The sequence below is a fragment of the Malassezia pachydermatis genome, assembly GCF_001278385.1.
Source record: "Malassezia pachydermatis strain CBS 1879 chromosome Unknown scaffold1, whole genome shotgun sequence".
NCBI lineage: Eukaryota > Fungi > Basidiomycota > Malasseziomycetes > Malasseziales > Malasseziaceae > Malassezia > Malassezia pachydermatis.
In genome coordinates this window covers 1,245,394-1,260,233 of record NW_017253138.1, presented here as the reverse complement: position 1 = coordinate 1,260,233, position 14,840 = coordinate 1,245,394, and the positions used below count along the sequence as shown (strand labels likewise).

The window sequence follows — 14,840 nt, the reverse complement described above, 5'->3', positions numbered from 1 at the left end:
TCACTGAAGGTGGAGGAGGGCCGTGGGCGACGACGCAGGTGGTGAGGGAGCGTCCCCTGGCTCTTGTGTGCGTGGCTGAGCGACGATGGCGACGCCGTTTTCTGCGACGTACTCCCTCCAGCCGCCGCCTGCGTCGGCCGCGATGAGCGCGGCATCCAAAGAAGGGAGTCGGCGCTCGTCGCTGGCACCTACGGCGTCGGTCCCTGATGTGCTGGATCGACCGCGCGATAAAACACGCAGTGTCGACGTCAGCCGCAGTGCGCTGCAGTACCTGTTTGCCGAGATGGTCTCGTATACACAAGGCCGTGTCTCTGGGATCTCTGATTTTGAGCGTTTGCTGAGTACGATGGGCCGTCGTGTCGGTGTGCGTTTCCTTGCGATGACAGCGCATCGTACGCAACTCGCGAGCAACCCCAAGAAGCCGCAGCGTGAGACGCGGCTGCTCAAGACGTTGTTGTGGCTGCAGTCTACGTTTTGGAAAGCTGTGTTTGGGGCTCAGGCCGACAGCCTGGAGCGCAGTACAGAGAGCGATCGCTCTGATGAATGTAGGTGGAACTTGGCACGACTGACAGGAAGATATGATATCGACCAATACGCCCTTGCTCTCGCAAGGCCTCTCTGTCCCGAAAGAGATGGAGCAGCTGAGTGTCGAGGCCTTTACGGCCGGCATCATGGAAGGCGCGCTGGACGCGCTTGGCTTTGTACGTATCCCTCTAGACTTACTCGCAGCCTGCGCGGGTCACAGCGCACTCTGTGCCGACGGAGGCGTATCCGTACCGCACGACGATCCTCATCAAGCTCGATGCCTCTGTGATGGAGCGCGAGGCGGCCCTGGGCGGGCCATAGGTCTCGTAGGTAGGAATACACAGGAGGGCTCTATGGCACTACGTGTCGTCCTGGTAGTACGCACGGAACGTGGGCTCCTGACGCAGGACCGGCAATTGCTCCATGACTTGGTATACATGCATAAACAGCGCGGGAAATCGGTGCGTGAAATAGTGTAGGAACCCTTCGGGCATAAGGCTGAGCTGCTTGCGAAGCGCGAGCGGCAGGTCTTGCGCATGGTGTTTCTTGTTGCGGATCACACGCAGCAAATCCTGCACACTGGATGCATTGTAGGTCCTAAACTTCCCGAGATCGTCCAGGAAGGCCTTGTCAAAGCGCGTCCGCCAATCGGTCCCGACAATCTCCACGGCCTGACGCTCCAGCAGTTCCAAGGCCGGCGCAGGCGGATCGCGTTCCAACGACTCGAATCGATCACTCACATCCTGCAAGAACGCCAGGCGTTTCTGCGCGGCCCAGAAAAACGGATGCCGCGCTACTTCGTCGGCGGTCGGCCGTGCGGACGGCGTAGGCGCGATCATGCGCTGCAGCAACGCAGTAGCTTCCACGGTATCTTCGCCCAGCGACGCCAAGGCGGAGAGGTCGGCATCCTGCTGCACAATGTGCATTTCGCGCTCGTACTGCGCGCCAAACGGATGACCGCCATGCGTCAGCATATAGAACGCGACGCAGCCAAGGGAGAAAATATCAACGGCACGCGACACACGCGATGCATCCTTCCATGGCCGCAACAGCTCAGGCGCACGCCAGCCGACAGTGCCTGCGGCATGCGTCGACTGCGTCAGTGTGCTGGGCGCCATGCCGTCGATACGCTTGGAAATGCCAAAGTCGGAGAGCAGGAAACGCAGTTTCTGCTGCGACGTAAGCGTCACCAGAATGTTGCCTGGCTTGATATCGCGATGCACAATCGAGAGAGAGTGAAGATGCTGCAGCCCCGCCGTCACTTGCCGGAACGCCTGGCGTGGCTCGAACAGCGGCGCCAACGTAGGGTGATCCATGGGCCGCTCAATCAAGTCGGCTAGGCTGGCCGGACACTCTTCCAGTGCGATAAAGAGGAAATGCGGCGTAAGTTCCTGGCAGTAGTACCGAATCACGTTGGGGTGGTTGTCGGCACTCTGCAAAAGCGACACTTCCTTCGAGGCCATCTGCACAAAGTCACGCAGGAGTCGCTTCACGGCCACGGCACGCCCTTGGAACGTCCCACGAAACACGACCGTGCCGGACGAGCCGTAGCCAAGCACGTCGTCGGAGATCTGCAGCGACGTAGGCAGCGCGTCCGTCTCCACGGCCGGCACACTGCTGGCCTCCGGCGTAGCCTCACTGGACGACGCGTCACGACGCGCCTGCCTCGCTTGTACCGCAGCGCCAGCGCGCTTCCCACGCCGCCGCCGCTTGCGTTTGGTCCCGTCGGCGTCAGGCAACGGCTCTGTACGTCCCTCATCGTCATCCAGGCCATCAGCACTGGTGTCGGCCAGGGCTGGCGCTGGCACAGCAGCCGGCGCTGCTGGGGACGCTGACACGATCGACGCTCGGCTCGTCGTCTCGGCCCCAATCTCGTTCTCGTCCTGCCACACATCCGTGGAGTCAAACGACAGCGTGTCCCATGCAATACGAGGCGGCTTGGCATCGCGCCAGATCAGGTAGGCACCTCGTACAATCAGGGCCAGAAGGCATCCGAACCCTAGAAGCTGCGCGGTTAGGCGCCGCGTAAGCCATGTGTCCGATGCAGGCGCGGCACTCAGTTGCGGAATCGGCCTGGGCGCGCCAAGTTGGGGTATCGAAGAAGAAGGTGGTATCGTGGCGGGCACTTGGTAGCTCCCCGTCCAGGCACGCAAGAGGTTCGTTGGCGAGCCAGTGGTAGGTAAATGCGTGAGCTCGTTGCCCTCCTGAAGAACGGATGCGATGGAGGCCATGTCGACCAGCGGGACATGCTCGTGGCCCAAGGCGTACAAGCTGCCATCAGGCGCTAAGCCCACGTACGTAGCCATGTCAGACGTGGGGCGGCGGTGCGCCTGCTCCAGTAGCGCAGGGAGCGCCCCGGTACGGTGCGGTACCAGCACAGGCCGAAGAAGCGGAGCATGCAAAGACGTCGTCGTAGGCGGTGCAAACACCACATCAAACACATCCAACGCGGGCGACGACAGGTCGCGCGTCCATACCACGGGCGGTAAGCCTTGCGCCGACGCACGGCGGCTAGACGAGAGATGATGCACGTCGTAGCATAGCACCGTCGCATTCTCAGGCGATACCAGCACAGCCCGTGCATCTACAGGCTGCGACGTCTGCTCCCAGAGCTGGACGATATCGCGGTCCGCCATGTTAGGACCAAAGACACGGTACCGCAACGTCTGTGCAGCGTCTGGGGCGCCGCGTGTATGCACACGCAGCGTATAGTCCGTTCGGCCCATATAGACCCATGGCGACTCAAGCGCATCGTCGTCCAGCGGCATATCGGCACTCGCGCCATGGTCGGTGTACACAAACGCACTCGCCGACGTATCGGGCGCAGCAGGATTGGCTTGCGGGTACGCATCGCGATCGCGGCTATGATATGTCGCGCGTATTTTACCGGTAAACACGTTGAGCTCGACCAACGACGTATGCTTGTCAGCCACAAAGATGCGCGTATCGTCGGTACTCAGCGAAAAGGGGCTCATAGATACGAGCTGCGGTAGCGAGAACGGCAATTTCTCCAAGTGGGGTTTCGAGGCACCGATCGGTACACGCAGCAGGTACAAATCACCGCCGGACGATGGCTCGACGATGTACAAACCCTCGCCCTGCAATAGGCGGACCAACGTAGGGTCGCCTTGAGTCATAGCATCGTGAGCTAGCTGCGCCATCGTACGTGTACCAATCGTCGAGGAGACAATGGGGTACCCTTCGTCAGACTGTGCATCACTACGCAGCGACCACAATGTATGCCCTGACGTGCGATCCAGGCCATGCAAGCTGCCGTCCAGGGTCGTCAGCACCAGGACATTCGACAACTCCAAATCATGCAACACAATGGGATCCGTTGGAAGGACCGCATAAGGAAAGCGTGTATCCACGTCAGCTCGTGCAATCTCGCGCGAGCTTGCATAGACCAGGGGCACTGCGCACACGACCAACAGGCACAGCACCCCCAGCCGCCGTGCCCAGGCACCAAGACGCGCCATCGCGGTGGGTGGACAACGTAGCCACGTGGCTGGTCGGCCACGTAAGCCCCGCGCCCGCACACGACGACTAGAGCCCATCGAAACGACACGCGTGGGTACGACGTTCGCTTCGCTCCTGAACCATGGCTACGATCGTCGAAGATGCTATGCCTGCGACACTGCAGAGCATCCTGGACCAAAAGTCGCTCAAGTGGGTGTTCTGCGGTGGTAAGGGCGGTGTAGGCAAGACCACCACGTCGTGTGCGTTGGCCATCCAGCTGGCCAAGGTGCGCGAAAGTGTGCTGCTGATTTCGACCGATCCCGCACACAACTTGTCTGATGCCTTTGGCCAGAAATTCGGTAAGGAGGCTGTCAAGGTCAACGGCTTCGACAACCTCAGCGCGATGGAAATTGATCCGACGAGCAGCATGCAGGAAATGATCGAGCAGTGTACGTATGCGTCCTTCCATTCACGCCTCAGCTGAGCAGCAGGGCGGCGGTGCTCTTGCGCCCTTCATGCAGGACTTGGCGTTCGCCATTCCCGGTGTCGATGAGGCGATGGGCTTCGCAGAAATCATGAAGCTAGTCAAGTCGATGGAGTACAGTGTCGTGGTGTTTGACACGGCGCCCACCGGCCACACTCTGCGTTTCCTGAGCTTCCCTAGCGTCCTGGAAAAGGCGCTCGCGAAGTTCAGTACGTTTGGACGCAGCCTCGGCCCGATGTTCCAGCAGATGCAGAGCATGATGGGCGGCGGCGGCGGCTCGCAGGACGATATGTTTGCTAAGCTCGAAGGCATGCGCCAGGTGATCACCGAGGTCAATTCGCAGTTCAAGGACGAGACGAAGACGACATTCGTGTGTGTGTGCATTGCCGAATTCCTGTCGCTCTACGAGACGGAGCGCCTGATCCAGGAGCTTACCCAGTACGGCATCGATACACATGCGATTGTATGCAATCAGCTGCTGTACCCGCCGGCCAACTCGAACTGTGAGCACTGCCGCGTTCGTAAGGCCATGCAGGACAAGTACGTGAACGAGATGATGGATTTGTATGCGGAAGACTTTAATGTCGTCAAGGTGCCGCTGTTGACAGAAGAAGTTCGTGGCCCCGAAAAACTCACGGCCCTATCGGTATGTACAAAGAACACCACTGACACGCCCAGGACTACCTGGTCCACCCGTACCAGCCGCCCAAGTAGATATACAACGATAGCCAACTACTTACTCAAATGCCTTTGTGCACATACGGATCAAACAATGTCGCTCTGTCGCATGTAAGTGAGGATGGAAACGTACTGTGGCTGGACCACGACACTTCGGCCGTTGCTGCGCACGGTCTGCCGATCCACGTCGCGAGGCAGGGATTTGCGCATATCTGCGGCTGTCAGCACGTTTCATGGACCTACCATATCCGTCCTCCGTAGGTTGCGTGCCAGCACCGCGGTAGTAGCGGTGGACGCGGCGGTATACGGAATACCCGCGCTTTTCATACATATGGATGGCCTTTTCGTTCGAGGGGCGGACAAACAGATCGACAAAGAAGCCCTGGTATACTTGCTCAGACACCTGCTCGAAAAAGTCCATGAGCATCTGCGCCACGCCCAGCCGTCGGTACTCAGGCGCGACCGTGACAGCTGTGACGTGGCCATGCAACGTAATCTCTTCGCGCTTCTTCCGCGGCTCACGTCCTTCCGCCTTGCCTAGGACGTAGCCCATAATGGTATCGGTATGCGCAGCGCACGCTGTCAACGTCATGTCAGGCCATTGTGCGAGGTAACCAAGGTAGAAACCATTGCTATACGTTTCGGTCCAGTGATCCATGTTCACATTGTTGAACACAAAAAGATCCCGCGCACGAAACGGCCGCACCGTTGTCATGGTGGAGGAGGCGCGTAGTACCCACGAAGGAGGCTGCAGGACTTTTTCCTCGAAAAAGGGCCCAATCGAGCAATGTGGGGGCTTCCTAGCTGACGCCAAGGCTCGCTTGGCAGGCAGGCAGGCAAGCAGGCAGCCCCTGACCCCCGGCCGAGGCCCGCGCGCGTCGCTCGTTCCTCCACACACCTGCACCATGGCCGCGGCGCATCGGCGTTTGGGTCGGATCGTTGCGATCCATGCACGATATGCGACCCAGGACAGGGACACAGCTTGCGTCGTTGTGCTACGACGTAAGAATGAGCCGCCCTTTTTTGTGACATCGCCACAGACGGGACCTAGCGGCGTATGGGGCGAGTATACCAGTGTACCTATCCACCCGGAGGAGGCGTTTGCGCCTTGGCTGTGCCAAGAGGGCGGGCTGGACACACGGCGTGTGCTGGTATCGTTATGGCAGGAAACCATGCCCCCCCACAGCGACGAAGGGGCGAGTCGGGCGTGGTCGTGTGTTTGGGAACGCACCCTGGATCTCCGGCGCGCTACGTCTGTGGACGCGGAGACGTTCTCGAGCGACGGGGCTGAGCCTCGTGTCTACCTAGCTGTGCGGACGGACGAGGATAGGTACGAGTACCTGCCTGTGTCGACACCGCTTTCGGAGGCGACACCTATGTCGGACTCGGACGCTGGGCGGCGCAGCTATACCTGGGCGGAACTGCAATCGTATGTACGCTTGATTCTCACCCACAGCCTTGTGCACCTGCAAGCCGAGCTGCATAGTGCTACATGCGAGCGCGTACGACTTCTAGATCGATGCGCTCCTGCGCTCCAAGATTCTGAGGGACTCGTCCGGAAACGCACCAAACTGGAGTGGCGGCAGGATTTGCAAGGGTTACGAGCCCAGCAACGTGACCGAATGCGTGCCATCGCCTCTTGTACGTACCGCGCGACTGACCTTCAGTACGAGACACTCTGCATGCACGGCACGAAGCGCTACGACAACGGCAACAGCGCCTGGACGAGGCACAAGCGCTTCTTCAGCGGCTGCGCGATGCGCACGATCAAGGACAACAACACACACGCGACCTCCGTGAGACACATACCCACATTCAGCAGCGCCTGGCGGAGCGACGAGCTGAGCTTCTTCGTGAGCTGGAAGTTATCTACCCTATCCAGCTGGTGGATGCGCGCGATCTGCTGTACTCCATTGTAGGCCTGCCGTTGCCCAATGGCGTCGCTACCACGACACGGCATGCCTCGTCGCTTGTATACAAGACACATTTGGACGAATATGCCACAGCCCTATCCATGGTGGTCCAGCTTGTGCTGCTTCTCAGCACGTATCTACATACCCATATACCCTACCCCCTCACGGCGTACGGCAGCCGCGCTGTGGCTCGTGATGGCATTAGTATTATGAGCGGCCCACGCGCGTACGTATACTTTGTTCTCACATTCCAGGTTCGTTCTCCATGGCCATGGCACAGAGCCGTATCGCTACGAATACGCCGTGTTTCTCCTCAACAAGGACATTGAGCAGCTCATGAACCAACACGGCGTGCCTGTCCTCGACCTGCGAAACACGCTGCCGAACGTCAAGAACCTCCTCGTGACATTGTCTGCGGGGTATTCAGCCCCCTCCTAGGCCCGCATACATAGAAACCTAATAGGGCCACTATAACATGTCCGTGGAGCCAACGCGCACGCGCGCGCGTCTTCCTAGGAGAGCCGACTCTTCGCGTCGCGCGTCGTGTGTGTGCGTGGATGATTGTCTACCGACCGCGTGAGACGGGGGACGAGGTGCTCCCCGTTGCACGCGATCGTAAAGATTATGCCTATGCCTACAAAGAAATATGCCGCTCTGCGCGGCGGCGTGTGCTGAGAGACGAGGCGGCCTCTGATACCCCTGCGGCGTTGGGCGGTGCGGCTGTCCTGCTGCTGGTCACGCCTCATGTGGATTCGCTGGCGGCCACACGCATCCTTACCCAGCTCCTTGCGCAGGACGAAATCGCGTTCCGCGTTGCGCCTGTCAACGGCTACCGCGCTCTCCAGCAGATCCTTGCGCAGGACGTGCATGATCACGTCGAACTACATACCCTCATCTTTGTAAACCTAGGCTCGCTCTTGCCATTGCCAACGACTGTGCCACTACCACCGCACTGTACTCTGCATGTGATTGACTCACACCGCCCATGGAACCTGGACAATCTCTTTGCTACGTCGCAGATGAACGACCGAATCTGGGTGTGGGACGATGGCGATATTGACGAGCGCCTCCTCAAGGAAAAAGAAGCCTACGAAATGCTGGAATTTGACTTTGATTCCGCGTCTGAATCCGAGTCGGACAACGAGTCTGTGCCCCCTTCGGACGACGAGGGCGAGGCGGCGAGCGACGAGGATGCGGCGGCGTCGGGTCGTCGCCCCAAGCGCCCTCACAGCACAAGCCCTGATCGGCCGCCCAAGCGCACAAGGCTCGACGGGGCACAGCGGCAAGCGTACCGTGCGGTGCTCGCGAAGTACTACGCACGTGGAAGCTGGACAGGTATGAGCGCAGCGCAGATGATGTACATGCTGGCGATTGCGCTGGGCCGTGGCGATCAAGATACGCTCTGGTATGCCATCCTAGGATTGACTGCCCAGTACCTATCCAACGCTATTCACTCCAGTATGTATGCCGGCTACGCGTCGGCGTTGGCGTCTGATGTCGTTGCTATGAATGCCACCGACGAGCCAGCATCCACCTCGACGGGGCAGGCACATGGTGCCGACGATGCCTCGGTTCGTGTCGTGAGCGAGGAACTGCGGTTTACGCTGTACCGACACTGGAGTCTGGAGATGAGCATGTACCATACGAGCTACGTGGCGGCCAAGCTTGGAATCTGGCGTGAAAAAGGCATCCATAAACTCCGCGGCTTGCTGGCAAAAATGGGTCTGTCGCTGGTCAACTCGCGACAATCGTACGAGCACATGGAGTTGGATCTGCGGCAGTCGCTGGTCCAGCGTATGGAATCCATTGCGCCAGAGTATGGCCTGGTCGACCTGACCTTTCGCTCGTTTACACGGTCCTACGGTTTCCGCTCCATGCCACTCAGTGCTTCGGATGCCGTGGAAGGTATCGCTGCGCTATTGCAGGCGGCGCATGGCGTTCGTATTGAGGTGGACGGCGTGCAGATTGTACGCACCGACTCCCTTCATACAGGTACGCGGCCTGTGGATCAAGCGGTAGGCTCGTACGGTGGGCGAACGCTGTGGTCCTTGGCAGAGAATGGCGTGGAGACAGGTGTGCGTTCTCACACGTCACGCCGTCCTGCCGACGCGGAGGAAGGGGACGAGGACGAGGACGATCTCGAGAACTCGACGTCGGCTGTGTGGGTAAAGAACTTTTTCGAGGCGTATCGTGCGATGGATGCACGGCAGCCTTCGAGCATTGCCTTGCTGCAGTCATCGCTGCAACTGGCCAAGTCCTTGCATCAGGCTATTGTGGCGCAGGGCGTAAGCATCATTATCAAGCAATCCATCAAAACGCTGCGTTCGTTCCGCTTGGCCATTCTCCAGGATGGCCCTTCCCTGCATCTGTTCGTGCACCCTGATACACTTACACGCCTGGGTTTCTGGCTCATCGATGCACTGCGTGATATCGTGGGCGAGCAGCATATGCGTCGCGCTGAAGCGAAGCGGGCGCGGCGCCGCAGCAAGGGTGATGAGCTCGATAGTTCAGCCTCCTCGTCGCCGCATCCTGCAGCGCTGCCCCACTTACCCTTTGTGCTCGCAGCCCTCGACACGTCGCGCGATGTGTTTGTCGTCGTTGGCATTGTAGGTGCGTCGGACTTTGGCGATGTGAGCAAAAACCGCTTTGGTCTGGCCTTCCAAGAAGCGGCAGAGACCAGCGGTGCACGTATGCGCAACGATCGGTTTGAGTCAACGGTGCTGGAAGTGCGGCGGAATGATCTCATGCCGTTTGTCGAGGCATTGCATCTGAAAGCATAGTTCTTTTCTTCTGTTCTATAGCATGTACCTATTTCTAGCGAGAGAGATCTGCGCGTGACGTGACGCGATGCACGCAGCCCAACGCGTCGCGGCCGCAGGGCCAGCGCGGCGTGGTAGGGCACGTGAGGCGATTCGTGTCGGGACCCACGTGGTGGTAGGAGGCGGTACCATGATTGGCCTATCTATTCTCCGGCCGAGCTGCGGCAGGGGGTCGGACAGCGCACCCGGGTGGGCCCACCCAGTTCGTATCGAACGCCAGTCGCATTACGCGCCCAGAGCGTTACGCGACCCGTTTTTACTTTTGGAGCAGCGCGTGTCGACGCGTCGTGGACGAACGAGTCCAACACAGCCTGGTCTATACCCCTAGGGACGCTTTCCCTATATTATTTTGATACACGGCGTACGTGGTCCCCCACTCCTAGGCTCTTAGGTGTCCACTACGTCTCTGCTTGTGGCTCCTACACCCACAGGATCGATGGTGGAGGGTGGAACGCCCAACGCGCAGCCTGCCGTCGCTGCCGCCCCTGGCGCAGTGCCTAGCATGCCCCAGCCGGTCATCCCGCCTGCATCCACGGATGCGACGGGGGCCGCTCCCACGGCGACACCCGCGCAGCTTTTTGCGCAGCTCCCGCCGCATATTCAGCAGCAGCTTTCGGGCATGACCAAAGAGCGACTCCAACAAATTGTGGCTGTACGTTTTTCTATATACACTGACCTTTCTAGCGTATGCAGCAGCTCAAGGCAGCTGGGCAAACCGAGCAATCAAGTCCCGAGTTTGCGGCACTCGCCCAAACGCTCAAAGCCTTTCAATACTTACAGCAGCTGCGCATGCAGCAACTAGCCGCTGTGCAAACACGAACGCAGCCTAGTCCTGGCGCGGCGACACCTACGCCACAGCCTGCCGCGCAGGATACGACACCTACGCCTGATACCATGCCTCGGCCGGCCGCAGCCTCGACGAGCGCTGCACCGTCCACGGCTGCTACACCGGCTGCTACGACGCTCGCTGCGTCCGCGCAAGAGTCATCGGCCCTGACACCCGACCAGTTGACAGCGTTGCGTTCTCAGGTATCGGCGTACAAGCAATTGGCCCGCAACCAGCCCATGGCCGCACAGATGCCGACGCACGTCACCGATTTGGCTACGTCGAACCCGGCTGCTGCTTCCTCTGTGGCCCAAAAAGTGGTCGACGCGGCTGCGGATGCACATGCGGCACATGTAGCGGCGCATGGCCCCGACGCGCTAGCGTCGGCCCAGCCCTCGTCGACGTGGAGCGAGACGGACTTGGCCCGTCTTCCTACCGACGATCCCTCGAGCAAAGTGTACCCCTACAATGCGTACGTGCACCCCTTTACGTTGCTAGGCAAGCCTAGTCTGCCGGGGGGCGACGACTTGGCGACGCTGCACCAGCGCTTGTTGCTTCCTAGTCTGTCGCCGGCCGGTGTGGATGCCCGTCTGCTCCTGGAAGAGCGAGAACGGTTTATCCAGACACGGATCCAGCAACGCATCCGCGAGCTAGAGTCGTTCCCGGCCATCATGGCGCAGGTGCCTACGTCGTCCGACGCTGCGGCATCGGACGCGCCCCTGGACGAGCAAATTGCGCAAGGGCTGGGTGCCTCGCGCACGTCGAATGCCAAGGTGAAAGCACTGATTGAGCTCAAGTCGCTCCATCTGCTCGAGCGCCAAAAACAAATGCGTGAGAAAATTCTGGCGAGTATGCATTTGGCGACATCGTTGGGTCTGGACCGCTCTGCCTTCCGACGTGTGCGCAAGCAGGCTTTGCGTGATGCGCGTGTGACAGAGCAGCTTGAGCGCAAGCAGCGTGCCGAGCGTGAGCGCAAAGTCAAGCAGCGTCACACGGACTACTTGTCTATGATCTGCACGCACGGCAAAGATCTGCTGGCTGCGCACAGCAAGGCATCGGACCAAGCGAAGAAAATTGGTCGTATGGTCCTCAAGCTTCATACGGATACCGAGCGCGAAGAGCAGAAGCGTATTGAGCGTGTGGCGAAGGAGCGTCTGAATGCGCTGAAGGCTGACGATGAAGAGGCGTACCTCAAGCTCATTGATACGGCGAAGGACACGCGTATTACGCACCTGCTGCAGCAGACCGATGCGTACCTTGACAGCTTAGCACAGGCCGTGCGTGCGCAGCAAGCGGACGATGCGCATGCGGACTGGCATGCGGCCGACTTGCCGGAAGGCGGTGCGGTGGACGAGACGACGTTTGGTGCGTCACGGCAAGAGGATGGGGACGATGCGGGTCGCTCTGACTACTACTCTGTGGCGCATCGGATCCAGGAGAAGATTACCGAGCAGCCTTCGATTCTTGTGGGCGGTAAGTTGAAGGAGTACCAAATGAAGGGCCTGCAGTGGATGGTGTCGCTGTACAACAACCGCCTGAACGGTATCCTCGCCGACGAGATGGGTCTCGGTAAGACGATCCAAACGATTTCGCTGATCACGTTCCTCATCGAGAACAAGAAGCAGAACGGACCGTACTTGGTGATTGTACCGCTCTCGACGCTGACCAACTGGGTCAACGAGTTCAACAAGTGGGCGCCGTCCGTGTCGACGTTGGTATACAAAGGCACACCTACCGTGCGCAAGCAGCTTGCACAGCAGCTTAAGATGGGCACTTTCCAGGTACTGCTGACGACGTACGAGTACATTATCAAGGAAAAGAACTTGCTGGGCAAGATCAAGTGGACACACATGATCATTGACGAGGGTCATCGTATGAAGAATACACAGAGCAAGCTTACTATCACACTCACGCAGTCGTACACCAGTCGCTACCGACTGCTGTTGACAGGTACGCCCCTGCAAAACAACCTGCCAGAACTTTGGGCGCTGCTGAACTTCGTGCTGCCCAAGATCTTCAACTCGATCAAGAGCTTTGATGAGTGGTTCAACACGCCCTTTGTCAACACGGGCACGGGCGACAACAGTATGCAGCTCAACGAAGAAGAGGCCCTGCTGATTATCAAGCGTCTACACAAGGTTCTTCGTCCCTTCCTCTTGCGTCGTCTCAAGAAAGATGTCGAAGCGGAGCTGCCCGACAAGGTCGAGAAGGTCATCAAGTGCCGTATGAGTGCGCTCCAGGCGAAGCTGTACCAGCAGATGAAGCGCCACAAGGTCATTCTGGGCGGCGACGCAGGCGCCAAGGGCTCGAAGCCTATGGGCATTCGGGGCCTGCAAAATGCCATTATGCAGCTGCGAAAGATTTGCAACCATCCGTATGCCTTCGAGCAGGTGGAGGCCACTATCAATCCTACCAAGGAAAATGGTCCCGACTTGTACCGAGTAGCCGGCAAGTTTGAGTTGCTTGATCGTATCCTGCCGAAACTCTTCGCGACAGGCCATCGCGTGCTGATCTTCTTCCAGATGACAGCGATTATGGATATCATGGAAGACTTTTTACGTTTCCGTGGCATCAAGTACTTGCGTTTGGACGGCTCAACAAAGCCCGACGACCGTTCTCTCCTTCTCAAGCAGTTCAACGAGCCCGGGTCGGAGTACGATGTGTTCATTCTCTCGACACGTGCAGGTGGTCTGGGTCTGAATTTGCAGTCTGCAGACACGGTCATTATTTACGACTCTGACTGGAACCCGCATCAAGACTTGCAGGCACAGGACCGTGCTCACCGTATCGGCCAAAAGGTCGAGGTGCGTATTTTGCGACTCGTCACAGAAAAGTCTGTGGAAGAGACGATCTTGGCCCGTGCGCAGTCGAAATTGGAGATCAACGGTAAGGTGATCCAGGCCGGTAAGTTCGACAACCAGGCCACAGCGGATGAACGTGAACTGCTTCTTCGTGCTATGCTTGAGGCCGACAATGAAGAAGAAGACGAGATGGAACGTGGTGAACTCAATGACGACGAGCTGAACGAGCTCTTGGCTCGTAGCGAAGAAGAAGTGGCCAAGTTCCAGGAAGTCGACCGTGAACGTCGTGCTGACGAAGAGCTGGAATGGCAAGCCAGTGGTCATACAGGTCCCCTGCCAGAGCGTCTGATCCAGGAAAGTGAGCTACCTGAGATTTATCAGCGTGACTTTGATACCGAGGCGATTGATGGCACAGCGAGTGAGCAACCGACCTCGCGTCGTCGTCAAGTCGTGCATTACGATGATGGACTGACGGAGGACCAGTTCTTGCGTGCGTTGGAAGGCGAGGAGGACCTGAATCAAGTTGTGGAGCGTAAGCGTGAACGGGCTGAGAGGCGTCGTCTCAAGCAGCTTGCACAGGCTGAGGCCGAGTCGGCAGATACGTCGATGGACACAGCAGAGCGCAAGCGCAAGCTGACCGACGACGACGTGGACAGCGAGGCAGATACGTCTATGACGCTGAGCACATCTGATTCCACGTCAAAGCGTCGGAAGGTGGACGAGATGGCTGAGACGATCAAGGCAGCGCTGTTGCAGTGCTATGAAGCGGTAGAGGCGTGTGAAGAGCCAGAGACGGGTCGTCTGCGTTGTGGGCTATTTATGGACATTCCGAAGCGCAGCGAGTATCCTGACTACCATGTTCTGATCGCGCATCCCATCGCATTGAAACAGATCAAACGCCGTATTGATACGCGCGCGTACAAGTCGCTCGATGCGTGCAAGGCGGACTTTGATCTTATGTTCAGCAACGCGCGTACCTACAACCAGGAAGGTTCGCTTGTATGGCTCGATGCGGAAGCACTAGAACAGACGTTTAACGAGACGCTGGCCAAGGTGCGGCCGCAGGTGGAGCAGCAAGCGGACTCCTCGGAGGGTGTCAAGGCGGAGTCAGACACGATGGACCCTGAAGGCACGCCGGACCCCACACCCCGACCCAAGGTCGGTATGAAGATTAAGCTCTCTATGGCTGGACGCCGTTCCAAATAAGTGTGTCTACCCAGCCGGATGTAGCCAGCCTAGGTGGCTCCCAACTCTGGTGACCACGCTGCGATATTACGTAGTTCGTTGCTCCTTTCAGCGTGCACTAATCCATGTATTATGTCAACTCTCTGCCTC

General features: G+C 58.8%; 7 protein-coding genes across 7 annotated transcripts; 5 read left to right on the top strand and 2 right to left on the bottom strand.

The window, feature by feature from the left end:
- Positions 1 to 85: 85 nt before the first annotated feature.
- Malapachy_3567 (hypothetical protein) lies at positions 86 to 846 on the top strand (the record flags this gene model as incomplete). The annotated part of the gene is made up of 3 exons (XM_018138035.1): positions 86 to 545; positions 577 to 701; positions 730 to 846. 3 exons carry the CDS (start codon positions 86 to 88, stop codon positions 844 to 846), a joined length of 702 nt encoding a protein of 233 aa, XP_017994061.1.
- Positions 847 to 884: 38 nt separating this feature from the next.
- On the bottom strand, positions 885 to 4,004 carry Malapachy_3550 (ire1-protein kinase; the record flags this gene model as incomplete). Its single annotated transcript, XM_018138018.1, has 1 exon — positions 885 to 4,004. The coding sequence occupies one exon, from the start codon at positions 4,002 to 4,004 to the stop codon at positions 885 to 887; it is 3,120 nt and encodes a 1,039-aa protein (XP_017993898.1).
- Positions 4,005 to 4,126: 122 nt separating this feature from the next.
- On the top strand, positions 4,127 to 5,182 carry Malapachy_3557 (arsenical pump-driving atpase; the record flags this gene model as incomplete). Its single annotated transcript, XM_018138025.1, has 3 exons — positions 4,127 to 4,433; positions 4,465 to 5,114; positions 5,147 to 5,182. 3 exons carry the CDS (start codon positions 4,127 to 4,129, stop codon positions 5,180 to 5,182), a joined length of 993 nt encoding a protein of 330 aa, XP_017993901.1.
- A 26-nt stretch (positions 5,183 to 5,208) lies between these two features.
- Positions 5,209 to 5,861, bottom strand: Malapachy_3540 (n-acetyltransferase 5; the record flags this gene model as incomplete). The annotated part of the gene is made up of 3 exons (XM_018138008.1): positions 5,209 to 5,248; positions 5,280 to 5,358; positions 5,390 to 5,861. The coding sequence occupies 3 exons, from the start codon at positions 5,859 to 5,861 to the stop codon at positions 5,209 to 5,211; spliced, it is 591 nt and encodes a 196-aa protein (XP_017993944.1).
- Positions 5,862 to 6,051: 190 nt separating this feature from the next.
- Malapachy_3566 (ubiquitin 60s ribosomal protein l40 fusion) lies at positions 6,052 to 7,497 on the top strand (the record flags this gene model as incomplete). Its single annotated transcript, XM_018138034.1, is given in 5 exon segments — positions 6,052 to 6,575; positions 6,603 to 6,648; positions 6,662 to 6,791; positions 6,814 to 7,285; positions 7,314 to 7,497. The coding sequence occupies 5 exon segments, from the start codon at positions 6,052 to 6,054 to the stop codon at positions 7,495 to 7,497; spliced, it is 1,356 nt and encodes a 451-aa protein (XP_017994062.1).
- A 119-nt stretch (positions 7,498 to 7,616) lies between these two features.
- Malapachy_3569 (cdc45-like protein) lies at positions 7,617 to 9,839 on the top strand (the record flags this gene model as incomplete). Its single annotated transcript, XM_018138037.1, has 1 exon — positions 7,617 to 9,839. One exon carries the CDS (start codon positions 7,617 to 7,619, stop codon positions 9,837 to 9,839), a length of 2,223 nt encoding a protein of 740 aa, XP_017994065.1.
- Positions 9,840 to 10,380: 541 nt separating this feature from the next.
- Malapachy_3555 (snf2-family atp dependent chromatin remodeling factor snf21) lies at positions 10,381 to 14,711 on the top strand (the record flags this gene model as incomplete). The annotated part of the gene is made up of 2 exons (XM_018138023.1): positions 10,381 to 10,530; positions 10,563 to 14,711. 2 exons carry the CDS (start codon positions 10,381 to 10,383, stop codon positions 14,709 to 14,711), a joined length of 4,299 nt encoding a protein of 1,432 aa, XP_017993903.1.
- Positions 14,712 to 14,840: the final 129 nt, after the last annotated feature.